The sequence below is a fragment of the Ruditapes philippinarum genome, unplaced genomic scaffold (assembly GCF_026571515.1).
Source record: "Ruditapes philippinarum isolate M1 unplaced genomic scaffold, ASM2657151v2 ctg21764_1_1_1_1, whole genome shotgun sequence".
NCBI lineage: Eukaryota > Metazoa > Mollusca > Bivalvia > Venerida > Veneridae > Ruditapes > Ruditapes philippinarum.
In genome coordinates, this window is record NW_026852996.1 from 3,983 (window position 1) to 18,396 (window position 14,414).

Consider the following 14,414-nt stretch of genomic DNA (forward strand, 5'->3'; position numbering starts at 1 on the left):
ATTTCAAACTTATGATTTTTTTGCATGTCAATTAAAAACTTTTGGGCAAATTCTCTGTTCAAGCATTTTTTGTTTCAAAATTTGTTTCATCAATCTTTTATCTCTTAAACCTTGTGTACTTGTGAAATGAAATGCAAATGCTTTCATCAAAAAATGTATAATTATATACATAATCACCTGATTTGCACAGTAATGTTATTTGCTTTACTTACAATTACAGTTCAAAGTTCATTCACTCTTAACTTACTATTCTGTCAAGTTACACAACTCTTGACATTTACAAATTTACAAAATAAATTAACACATTTTTGTCACAAACAAATTTTGAATAAACCGTTGTTTTTTTGTATATTGCACACAATTTCACAATGAATAAAAATTATTTAAAAAAAAAAAATTTTTTTTACACTTTTCGCTATAACTTTGACCAATTTGTGTGATTTATACCATTCGGTGTGGCCGGTGTTGTCGGTAAACTGTCTGACAACATGGTCACCGCTGTATGAACACTTTGATTACTTTTACAATTCGGCAACAACGCCAAATCTTTTGGTGGTGGAGGTGGAGACTCTTCTTTAGTCCCATTGGAGTCTGTTTCTTCCTCGCTCTTTGGCATTTTATATAAAATTAAAGCTATGAAGAAAAATAAAACGGAGAAAAATTTCCCGCTTAAAATCACTGCGAGCATGTTGTTGCTCATTTGATGATTGTCATAGATAAAACACGAGCCCTGCTCGCTACATTTGCTCTGCCACAGTTTACATGTCATGTCGATAAGTTTCCCGAATAAAATAGGTCCAGGTATCGATCCTGAAATTTAAAAAATATAAAATGCATTTGTTTAGAATACTTATGTCAATACACCTTTTTTATAGAAATTAAATGCAGACACATAAGAGACTTGTATACAAAGGGATACGAGGCTCCCAAAATAGAATATTTTCACGGTCATGTAAGTATACAAAAGATCATTTAAAGGCCCATTATATCAAAGAAATGCTATAATTTATATTTCTCCATTGGTATCTTGTTTAATATGGATTTCTGACGCATAAAGTGCTTTTAAAGAGACCTACCCAGACATCTAGCCATTATCCACTGTATACCCAATGCTAAAGATCTTTGACTGTCGGGAACACATCTAAAAAAATACAAATATTTCATACTTTTTATAATGAAAGGAGGGAATTTTTTTATCAATAAAAGATCAATGTTTCATTACAATAAATATATACTATGCTCATCTTTGAGTAAAATAATTTTTGAAATCTTTGAAATTCTTACTGAATATGTTTAATTAAAAGAATGTACAAACTATGTATTGAAAGCTGCATTCCCTATTAACAGTTCAAGTAACCTTTGTCTTTCTTTTTCCTGCCAGTTTTTAATGACACTTCAGATTATGGCCTCTTATAATGTGTAAAGTTTAAAACATAACATATCTACTTTCTGTTAGAATTTTCTTTATTTCAAATACCAAATTTGAGCATAGTACATCTTTTGCACAATTAATAACAATAATCTTTCTGTGAAACAGACTAAAGGAATGATCTGAAATTTTTCACACAAGTTAATAGTCCATCCCTCCATCCAATGGTACAAAAGTCTCAAAAACTCCCTTTAAAGGGACTCCACTAAGATTTTTTGACATGATGGGACTGGAAATATTTTTCCAAGATTTGTCCACTATTTAATGAAGATCTGAACAAGTACCTTCTGTGCAAATTTTAAGATCATAACCTTACCCTGTTTTTCCAGTACATTCATCTTTATTGTACCAAATGACACAAAATTACAAACGTTGCAATCACAAATTGGGCTAAAAATCGCACACAAAAAATATTGATTTTCTATTTAGTTCTGAGCACATTTCTTTATTACCCTTTGCATATTTTTTCACTTTTAGTTAAGTGCTTCAATTGACCAATGTAAAGCCTAGGTCACAAATAAGAAAATGCCGCCGGGCGGCGTCTGTTTCTCCAAAAAAATCGCAATATCGGCCGGCGTCCGTCCGGCGGCAGTGACAATCGGACGGCAGCAGCTGAAAATTTTGCTCATCGGGCGGGTGCCTTCGAGTTTTAAGTAATACTTAAAAGCTAACGGCGGCCGGACGATAATTTTTGGGGTCACTGAGTATAAATATCATCGAGCGGACATCGCTCGGTCGCCGGGCGGCGACAGGGCGATGCTTTTTTGATCAGGCAATTTTTTGTTCTACTAAAACAGCGTCCGATTTAAAAGGCGACCGGGTGGACATCGGCCGGGCCCCGCCCTGTGCCTGAATAGAGACAAGTAGTCAAACGATTATCGCCCGGTACCCGGACGATTCATGTACAGGCACCGGGCGGTCATCGTTTTGTCATCCGGCGACCGGGCTGCTTGTGTCTGTTGTAATTTCAGCTTGAAGGAGTTGTAATTGAATTATCTAGGATGTCATTAAATGTAAAGTCATTGTCGCCGGCGCCCGCGCGGCAACCGACCGATTCACTTTTAAATTGCACAGGCGCCATGCGGACATCGGCCGTGACCGCCTGATCCGTTCAATTATTTCTGTAAAACCACTCGGCAAAAAATCGCCCGAAGACTGTTTCATTCATGACCACGCAAGGCATCAGATTTAAAATCGCCCGGCATCCACGACATCAAAAAATCTGCCGATTTTATAAAAATCGTTTAATTGGACGGCGCCCGTTTTATTTGTGACCTAGGCATAAACAAAATTTAATTTCATGTTTTTAGGCTTTATGACCAAAGTGGAGTTCTTTTAATCTTAAAAACTTACCTTAAAGTTGCTGACAATGCCGGCATGGTAACCGTAAAAGTCAGCAACATTAAAATTGCACAAACTCCCATAAACATTGGCAGATAGGCACAACTTGTCTCACACTTTCCTTCAATTGCTTCGTATGCCGGGACAGTCAAGTTTCTGTCAAACATCACGCAGGAACAATTACTGTACATCTGAAACAGATGATCTTCTATGTTATATTGTGTTATATCTTATGTTATAGCTCATGCTCAGTGTAAAGATTACACATACTTACTTTTTTCATTCTTGTACATTTTAGTTGCATATAATATTTTATTATGGTTTTTTTTTTTATAAGAAAATTATAAAAGGGCTGTTCAAAAGAAGATTGAATTTAAAAGAAATGACCATAATTTTTATACAACAAACCAGATTACTACATATGTCTGCAAGAACAACTATTTTAGAGTTTTGAAAAGAATACAATTGATAAAATGTGAAAAAAAAAATTTTTTTCCCTGCAAAAAACAAAAACAAAAAAAAACACTAAAAGAAGCCAATTTATAGTTCAATGAAAAACAACCAACTTATAGATCTGCATAAACGTTCTGAAAAAAAGTTAGTGATCTGCAAAAAAAAACAACAAAAAAAAAAAAAAATTAACAAAACTCAGATATCTACAAAAACAGCAACTTTTAAGTCTGCAAAAGAGATAAACTTACAAAGTCCCGAAAAAACACACCACTAAACTTAAGGGTACATTATGACATTAGACAGCAAAATTCAAATCAATTAACAAGTAAATGATATAATAGCGGATATATCATACCTTATGATCTCCCATTGTTTCAGTGAGGCAGCCAGCGTAACATGGATTATAGTACACGAGACCATCTATACCACACACAGGATTGTACATTTCCTCACTGCAGTGACAACCTTCGTTACACGATGAGTCCAAGTTACCTCCCTTGAATGAACTGTAATACAACATTTGAATTTTTTTTAAAGGGACACCACTGAGGCTTCTTTGACATGACAGGACGGGAAAGTTAATATTTTTTTACAGATTTGTAAGCCAATTGATGAAGGACTAGACCAATAACTTGTGTGCACATTTTTAGATAATTCCCTCATCCAATTTTTCCAGAAAAATCATTTTTAATATGCAAAACAATCCCAATATAAATCAAAGCACAGAAGGCGCTGAATTTGTTTGGGTCTCAGAATGTAAGAAAGGTGCAGGTTGTGAGATTATATGTTTAGTGCCACCAATGCTTTCCAGCGTTTTAATTGTAGTAAATTGGCTATAAGACTAATTGCAACACTGATATTCAATCCAGTGTTTATTTGACTTTAACAATTTAAAAAAATGAGTTCAGGGTAAACCTGTTGTTTAAAATTGAAGTAAATATTACTGGGATTTGAACTCCAGACCTCTCGCTTCCTAAGCGAGCCCGAAAACCCTTCAGCCACGGTTAAATTTATATGTGAACGGCCTGAAGAAAACCATATTATTCTATATTAGGGCTTGTAACGACTTTTAACTGTTGTTTAACACAGATGTAAATAATCCTGAAGCTTACTATAAGCATGTATATTTATAAAGAATCAAAGGGCTTCAAGTTCTTTGGTATTTTCTGATCTTTGCAATCTAAATCGTACTGTATATCTGTATGCATTTTCCTGTATAAGTTTATTTTTATGTATTATAATTCATTTTGTAAGGCACATACGGAATTCTGCATAACTAGAGTTGCATCAAAAAATCATTTATGTACTTTTTTTACGACAGCCACACTTTATCCTTGTAAATCATGGCTACTTCCTTAACAAAAACAATTAAAAAAAGAATTTAACAAAAAAAAATTTTCCTCGACTGGGATTCGAACTCGAGACTTCTCACTCACTAAGCGAGCGCGTTACCACTGTACCACGGAGAAGTTATACGCAGAATGTCTGAATAATATCAAGTCATTCTAAATTTAGAACTTCCATTGCATTCAGGTTTGTAATCCTTATTAATTTCGAGGTATTTTGTTCAGGGTAAACCTGTTGTTTAAAATTGAAGTAAATATTTTAGCGAAAATCCTCTCGCCCAAACAGTCCGACATGTAGAATCTATATATTCCACTACTCGGTTTGTGTAGTATTCGGTAATCTACATGGCTAAAAATAGTATTTTCATTGATAAAATCATATTCATCCGCGTAATTTGTGATTGTGCATTTATTGACAATTCTATAAGCCAACGCTATTGTTTAACTTTAAATGCGTTGTAATTTGTTGGATACTTGTAACAAAATAAAATATTTCTTTCTTTTAAATCGCTAGTTTTAAGCTGTTTTGAGAACTACTTGTTGTTAGGTTTGTCATAAACTTCTGTGTCAGAGATTGAATGTCCGCTTTGTATTTAGTTATTTTCGATCAGAAAATACCAGAAAACAATATTAGAAATCTTCGACCATTCGGGAATTACTTTGCTTGAAAATTGATGCGTCTGTCTTTGACCATCTTTACGCAGTGATCTCCCCTGAATTTTTCGGCTTTAGTGTACATACAAAAGGGAAGTAACCGCTTCAAAAAAGTGGACTACTTTCGGCATTTGCAATTAAGAACATTAGACTCTGAAATTTCGCTACCATTATTTGTTTGGTCTGACGACCCAAACAAATAAAAAGCTGCAACACTTTCCAATAAAATCCAGCTAGGAATCATACTAGAATCGATTTTCAATTTGATTTTAATTTGGTGTAATTTTTATTATTCTTTGCAGAGTTTTCTATTTTAAGTGTTTCACTTGATATTTAAAAGCGGAACATGTTTTGAAAAAAATGTGTTTTTATCTATTTATCCTAACTTAGTATTTATAACCTTTCTAAAATTTCAGGGTTTTAGGCCTTTGGAGTTCCTTTAATGTCTAAACTTTTCAATTTTTTATCAACATTTGGTGTCTTACTTATAATTTCTATGACTGCATTAAATGGTTTCTAACAGACACTAATGTAATTGTATAGCATGGAACAGGAGATCTTTGACTGACTTTTCTTCACATATATCAACTTATACCTAGATTCCTGCAACCTGTCATGGACCACATGTCAGTGGGTATATTTTGCAATACTAGAAACAAAAACGTCTGACAGATTCAATGTTGCAGGACATGCATGTCATTGTTAGATATAAAACAGCGACTACCATGCCCTGATAACAGCAACAATACTGTCAATTATTGCAGGTAAAATGCCTGCTACAAATCAAATAACCCCCTGATTGGTTGTCATGTATATAATACTGACATCTGTGACTGGTGTGTTTCAGATTATTTTTTTTTGATAGCTGTTTCATATGGCATAATCAATTTATTTTATACAAAATATTATCATGTTTTTTGTTGTGACCTGAAACTGATGCTGTTAAAATCATATGGTTATATAGTTTCTTCCAGGGTGTAATTTGTAGAGGTAACAAGCTGGCCTTTGAGGTAAAATACAATTGCTTTGAAAACAGCACTTTCCATTGTCATTATCAGAATTAAATATTTTAAATAAAATATTTGAAATGAGCAGCTAAGAATCTTTTTTATCATTTCATACTTGTGTAAAAAAATTATGTGCACTGTCCAGGTCTTTTTCAGTCCACATAAAGTAGAGCCCCAGAAAAGGAACAGTCCCCATACCAAGCAAATAGAAAATTGTTTCGTGTTAAGAAAGACTGAACCAGTCAGGATGACAGAACTTACCTATTTACTGCTATATTGCCATACTCAATATTGACTCCAGCAAACGGTATGTTCCCACAATGCATCAGGAATATGAGGGCGAGAAAGAGAACAGCTATCGTCAATGCTAGACAAAGTTTGATGATTCCCCGTACATGGAGGTCGAACTTTTTCACAAGGTATCCACCCAGAAATGTTCCCCCTCCTCCAGCAGGGATTGCTGCATAGCCTGTCAATAGAAACAATTTACTATAAAGCAGTCTTCATCCTAAGTTCTCTTTTTAGTGGTGGTCAACCTTTATCTAACAATAAGGTCTAACATGGGTAGTCTATGATGATATCACGTGGTCAGCAGCAAAACAAAGTTCATATAGACCCTGTTTTATCGGAGAGAAAGTAAAATTGAAACCATTTAAATGATTTAAAAATATGATTTAACTGGACAAAAGCAGGATGTCGGTTTGCTTCGAAAGTCAATCTAGGCTCGATAAAGCTTACTAAGATATACCTTCTGGCTCACTGGATAAACCTTCTCCATTCTGACATTAACAATGTATGCTCTATATCACATTAAACAGTTTAAAACCGAGATGAATATGGAAAGAAATGAATAAAATAACTTAATAATTGATTATTAAATTATTAAAAACAAAACTTGACCAACAACATGAGTGGTTCAAATGTCATCTTACCTACATACTGGGCTGCAGTAGAAGCTGACAGTGCAAACTGGGCCTCAATAAACTTTGGCATAAATGTTGCTATTCCACTTAGTAAATTACCTGAAAGGTAAATGAATTTATTCAACTCTATCAAGCCTCCATTCCCTATAAACTAAAATGCTGAAACAATATTGACACATAAAAGTTCAGTAAATAGGGGTTTATATAACAAAAGAATGAAAAATGAACAAAACCCCAAACCTCAAAATTTTATAGAGTGGACAAAACCCCAAACATAAATTTAACAGTGTGGACAATACGCCACACCCAAAGATATTATCAAGTGGACAAAACAACACACTTTCTGACAATATGTTCTCTCCATAAAATTAAAGGTGTGGGGTTCTGTCCTACATTCAAAAAGAACATGTCAATCATTAAAAAGTTTGTTCACATAAAAAACTGATGAACTTTTTTCATTAACTTTACTTAACCTCAACTCTGCATAATCTAGAAACTTGTTACCTTTAAGTTCAACAGAAAGTGCAAAGATGTGATTGAAATTTTACATACAAATTTTAAGCCCAGACGCCAATGAAATGATACATAAATCTTATAATTTTTTTTCAAGTCTCATCATGTCAAAAAAAAAAATCATTGGAGTCCCTTTAATACAAATACTTTCAAGTCAGATCCTTTAAGGCATGTTTCAGCTGTTTGATAAGTATCATTGATGATTCTTCACAAAGCTCTTAACTTTGCATACTACCTCAATTTTTTTTAATAAACCACAACAACTGAACTCTTCAATCAATAAGCAGTAACCTTGGTGTAATAACTATGCAATAAAGATAAACATTTATTCCATGATGTAGGTAAATCTGCCTCGAACAAAGCTGCAGCTTACATCATTGCAAAAAAAGAAAAAGGATTTTTATTGTCAGTTTGTTTTTTACAGCAATAAAGTCTTCTGCAACTGTTTGACTTAAGAAATAAGCAGCAACATATAAACGTGCCCATCAACCAGCTTAGACCACCTGCCAATCCGTGAACATAATCTTATGTCAATTATTATTTGTCTCAAAACTGACACTTTTCAAATAATAATTATTTCTAAGGAAAAAAAAGTAAAAGATTTTATTACAAGAACTGTCATTGAAATATGCAGAACATAATCATTTTGGGATAATTGATAAATTGTGGCAGAGGGTTCTACCTTCTTTATGCTTCAACTGAGAAAGAACTCAGAACTCAAAATTTTATAGAGTTGACAAAACCCCAAACATAAATTTAATAGAGTGTACAAACCCCAACACCAAAAATTATTATCTAGTGGACAAACCCCACCCTTTCTGATAATAGAGGTGTGGGGTTATGTCTTCTATATAAAAATTAAAGGTGTGGGGTTTTGTCCTACATTCAAAAAGAACATGTCAATCATTAAAAAGTTTGTTCACATAAAAAACTAATGAACTTTTTCATTAACTTTACTTAACCTCAACTCTACATAATCTAGAAACTTGTTACCTTTAAGTTCAACAGAAAGTGCAAAGTTGTGTCTGAAATTTTACATACAAATTTTAAGTCCAGACGCCAATGAAATGATACATAAATCTTATGAATTTTTTTCAAGTCTCATCATGTCAAAAAAACCTCATTGGAGTCCCTTTAATACAAATACTTTCAAGTCAGATCCTTTAAGGCATGTTTCAACTGAGAAAGAACTTTTTATCTCATGACTTCTTATGATGATGCCACTACCCATGTAACATGTATTATCAATATAATCGAACTCAAAATATTTCTACCCAGGTGGTCTATGTATGCATTTTATAGTCATCTTATTTGCACATGCAATGTATTCTAGACAATGGCATCAAAGTGTAAAACATCTTTTTCATTTGACAAAAATGTACTCAAAATAGGACTATTACAAAGACTGTGCATATAAGGCTAGAGTGTCTTGGATTTGACTGTTATATATTCACACATTATTTAATATTTTTACTTTTCATGAGGGGACTAAAAAAATGTAAACATGAAATATTGATGCATATATTAATGTTCACAAACAAGCTTTTTGTTGACTAACTTACCTTCGCATGCTCCTGCCAAGTTGAGAAACATGAACGTTGGATTGGTAACCAAGACTTTGACAGATTTTAAAATCTGCTTATAACTGAGAACATTTTCTGTATCTTGGCTGGCTTCCTGGTAGTCTTGTTTCCGACCTTTCTTGCTGTATACTTCTTTCCCTCTCTCAGCTTTGTACTGCTCGGAACCAGGCAAGGCTGTAGGGAAACCAGCAATAGGAAGTGCTACAAGGAAAGCCAGGCCTGCACTGATGAGGAAACCAATCCACCAGGCTCCAACCCAACGTGGGCTGTCAGCTGTCAAGGTCACACTGTAAGAGGTAATCAACAAATTTCAATACTAAAATTTGTAGAATTTCTCTGAAAACAGGACAATATATACGATGGCTGAGCGGTGACTGTCTTAATATAATAAGTTGTATCTAAATGCTATGAGCTTTAATCATATAAAGGATCTTGAAAAAGTTGCAGGAATGTTCATGGAAGCAGCTTAATAGTAAAAATACCAAACATACATTGCAGCTTCACAATAAAAGGCATTGTCAATGTTTTAGACAGAACACTGATTCACTGAAATTCATGGCAGCATTTTACAGCAAAAGTCATGCTGTTGCTGTGTGCATTAAACCATAAAAGGAAAACTGTCAGTTGTTGTTTTAGATCCATCACTGAAATAAAAATACTTGGTACCTATATACAACCAAAGTCCGCCTGTTGTTAAAGAGCTGCCAGATGGGTGAATAAGATATAGTCCCAAAAACATCAGATTGACCTTGAGATATGACCTTGAGCTTTGACCTAGTCAATGGTTTTTGCACACACCATGCTGTCTCATGATGTTGAACATTTGTGCCAGATTTTTTAATATTCCTCTGACTAGTGATAAAGTTATGGTACAAACAAGCTGTTTGAGACCATTTTATATACATTGAACCTTAAAGTAAGACCTTGACCTTTGACCTTGCTCCACGGTTCTTGCACACAACATGGCATCTCATGATGTTTAACATTTGTGCCAGATTATTTAAAATTCCACCAGCTAGTGATAATAATGATGTTGACAAGCCGAGACCATTTTATTTTCATTTGACCTTAAAATATTGACCTAGCCACACAGTTCTTGCCCGCAACATGCCACCTCGGGTTGTTATACAGTTGTGCCAGGTTATTTGAAATTCCGCCAGCTAGTGATAGAGTTATGGTGCTGACAAGCTGTTTGAGACCATTCTTTGGCATTTTGACCTTAAAATATGGCCTATGACCTAGCCACACGGTTCTTGCACGCGACACATCAGCTCTAGTTTTTGAACATTTGTGCAAGGTTTTTTGAAATTCCACCAGCTAGTGACACATTTATGGTTTGGATAAGCTGTTTGAGACCATTTTAATACATTTGACCTTAAAGAATGACCTTGACCTTTGACTTTTTTTTGCCTATTGGTTCTTGCACATTACACGCCATCTCATGATGTTGAACATTTGTGCCATGTTATTTGAAATTCCAACAGCTAGTGATAGTTATGCTGCAGACAAGCTGTTTGAAACCCATTTTAGCATTTGACCTTAATGTATGACCTTGACCTTTGACCTAAACACATGGTTCTTGGGCATGTCACACCGTCTCTATTGTAAACATTTGTGCTTAGTTATTTGAAATTCTGCCTTCAAATGAAAGAGTTACGATCCAGAAAATAATAATCTTGTTGGACGGGAACGCATGCACGTAAATACACCAAACCGCCATTGTGACAACTATCTCGATCTCTCCACAAGCTTACATATAGATTTTATTAATGTATCTCAAAGAAAATAAAAATAAGGATATTTCACCTGTCAGGATCTACTGCATTGATGTCAACATAAAAATTAAGGAACGCTCCCCCTGCCAGGTATCCAATGGCTGGTCCCAGTATTGTAAATGCATAAAATATACCTACAAAATATAGAAAAACAAGAGCTGTCAGAAGGACAGCGCGCTCGACTTTTTTAGTGCTTGCCTATTAAACAAAACTTTGACAGTTAAGGGCACACAAGACTTTAACTAGGAATTTCTAAGTACAAATCAAGAAACATTTTCACAGAGTTATCTTCTCTTGCTTACAGATAGGTCTCATGATGGCACATAAGAACTCCAACTTCCAAAGTAATATCTCAAATGGTTAGGTCAACAAGTGGACAAGAATGAAAATTTTAACTGAGTTTCTAAGTCAAAAAGGGCCATAATTCAAATAAAATCCTTAACAGAATTACCTTCTCCTGCCTATGTTTGGGACCATGATGGTAAACAAGTATTCCAACTTTCAATTTAATATCTCAACCAGTTCAGTCAAAAAGTTGACTGGTACAAAAAACTTAACCAAGATTCTAAGTCGATAAAAGGCCTTAATTTTTAAAACAAATCCCTGACAGAGTTACCTTCTCTTGCGTACAGATGGGGGTAATGATGTGAAATAGCATTAAAAGTTTCAAAGCAATATCTCAAAGGGTTAAGGCAATAAGTGGATTTTACCCATATTCAATGTATTTTCTAAGTCAAAAAGGGGCATTATTCTGTCAAAAACCTTGACAGAGTTATGTCCTCTTGTCTGTTTGATGAAGGTCGTGATGGTAAACAAGTATGGTCAGTTTCAAAGCAATACCTCCAATGGTTTTGAAATAAAGTGAGGTGGTACAAAAAACTTAACCAAGCTCAATACACTTTCTAAGTCAAAAAAGGGCCATAATTCTGTCAAAAACCTTGACAGAGTTATGTACTCTTGTCTGTAGATGGAGGTTATGATGGTGAACAAGTATGGTAAGTTTCAAAGCCATACTTGTAATACTTCTGAAATAAAGTGGGGTGGTACGAAAAACTTAACCAAGGTGTGACGCCAACGCCGACGCCGGGGCGAGTAGGATAGCTCCCCTTTTCATAGAAAAGTCGAGCTAATAAATATTTTAATGTCAAGCAAACTAAAGTAAATTACAATCAATCAGAATAATAATACATTATACAGAATGTATCAAAAAATTCTCTTCATCACTTATTTTGAAACTTGTACTGTTAGGACGATTAAGACAAAGTAATTGAAATCAACAATATGAAAATTTCAAGCAAACACATAACTACAATGTATAGTAGAATGAATGATATATAACATTTCTTATTACTCCCTTTGCCTTAAATTTTTTTAGATTTATCTCTAATCTAACTTCTAAATGTAAAGGATGAAGTTAAGTCACATAATTATCATGATGAACAGCCTGTAGGGAAAGAAGAAAGATAAAATATAGCTGCTATTAATGTTCAATAATTTTGTATGTAAAAAAAAAACAACAGTAATTATTCATCTGATGAGATCTTTGTTAAATTCTATCATTCAATTGAATACAAGGACTATCAAAATGAAATTTTGATAAATTCATACTGTTCACTGTGGCACTACCTTTAAGCCTTATACTTACCAAAGTAAAATGATGAAGATCTTTGCGGTACATTCTCATCAATATAAGTAGTTCCTAGGGTATACAAGGGTGCTGCACCTGCCCCATGTAACAATTGTCCGAGAAAAAACACATATTTATAATTAGACAGAGTAACAGGCATGCTGTTTGAGTCACATGAGATCGTATCATTCGCCAAGATATCACAGGTAGTCCTTAATCCAGTATCGTCAACTTTATACAGATCTGTCAAAAACTGCGGTAACGAGAACACGATGGAACCAATCCCCATGATGAACACGCCGATACCGAGGTAACGGGGCTTGCACCCGAAACCCCCAAAATAGCTGACTGGTATAAGGCAGAGAACAGAAGCGACATCGTAACATGATGCGATGGTTCCTGATACCGTAGAGCTGAGATCGTATCTACGCTCGATATTTGATATTACAACATTGATGAAGCCATTCACTACCATTCCCTGAAATTAGAAAATATGAACTATTCACTACTATGTCCAGGAAATAAATTAAACTATTCATTACCATTTGCTTTCAACAATTTGAAAATAGAAAAAAATCCCTATAATTTCATGAAATTGAGAAATTATCAACTTTTAATGCCATGCTTTGCTGGAAACACATGACTTTCTCTTACATTTTCTGGGGGAAAAAATACATTACAGTATACTTTTAAGAACCTTAATTAAATAAAATTCATTGAACATTTGTGTATAGATAATCACTGGTAAGTAGTTTGATTTTGTTTGATTTAGAATATTCAGAAGCAGCCTGTGAATAATAGGGATTTCAGATTTTGTTACCTAACACTGGCACAGTACTTGTTTAATGTAAGCAAAAATGATGTACTAAAATTGTAAGGAGTTTTTGCTACTCATCCTAGAGTTTCAAGCATATTAATTAAAGCAAACAAAACAACTTCATATCTTTTTGTACTCTGTCAAGTTCAAAGAATTCAATTAAATATATTATTATTTCTTTGTACTCTTCCATGATCTAACAATTTACTTCAATATAATACAATAATTAATTTGCAATTATCTTTCTTATGACCAACACTACAAATCTTTATTCAATATGTTAAATATCCCACCTGTTAACTTTTAGGTACAAACAAAAAGAAAATTACAAGATTTCCCAGTGCCATCTTTAGCCCGATAAAAAGCTGCAAGATGTACTTTATTCATCCTTTAAAGAAGAGTACACAAAAAATCTAGACTTCATGTCAGAAGACATCAAAGACCTTTTAAGTAAGACATCATATATGAAGTACGACAGTTCAAACAGCTGTAGTAAGGTCTAAAGGACTCATCAATGTAAATTGATCATCAATACCTATGACATAGAAAACATGAGCGAAATACCTGTGACATAGATAACATGAGCCAAATACCTATGACATAGATAACATGAGCCGAATACCTATGACATAGAAAACATGAGCCAAATACCTATGACATAGAAAACATGAGCCAAATACCTAGGACATAGAAAACATGAGCTAAATACCTATGACATAGAAAACATGTGATCTAAATACATAAGAAATGGATAATATGAGCCAAATACATGTGGCATAGATAATATGACCCAAATACCTATGACATAGAAAACATGAGCCAAATACCTATGACATAGAAAACATGACCCAAATACCTATGACATAGAAAACATGAGCCAAATACCTATGACCTAGAAAACATGAGCCAAATACCTATGACCTAGAAAACATGAGCCAAATACCTA

The 14,414-nt window shown here is 34.1% G+C and overlaps 1 protein-coding gene across 1 annotated transcript; it reads right to left on the reverse strand.

Annotated features, from left to right (window-relative positions):
* Positions 1-394: 394 nt before the first annotated feature.
* LOC132730577 (solute carrier organic anion transporter family member 4A1-like) lies at positions 395-13,129 on the reverse strand (the record flags this gene model as incomplete). The annotated part of the gene is given in 9 exon segments (XM_060716541.1): positions 395-810; positions 1,077-1,141; positions 2,783-2,961; positions 3,579-3,729; positions 6,492-6,699; positions 7,163-7,252; positions 9,229-9,536; positions 11,056-11,158; positions 12,670-13,129. Coding segments are annotated over 9 exon segments (1,959 nt in total), but the record flags the coding sequence as incomplete, so codon positions are not given.
* Between the last annotated feature and the right edge of the window lie 1,285 nt (positions 13,130-14,414).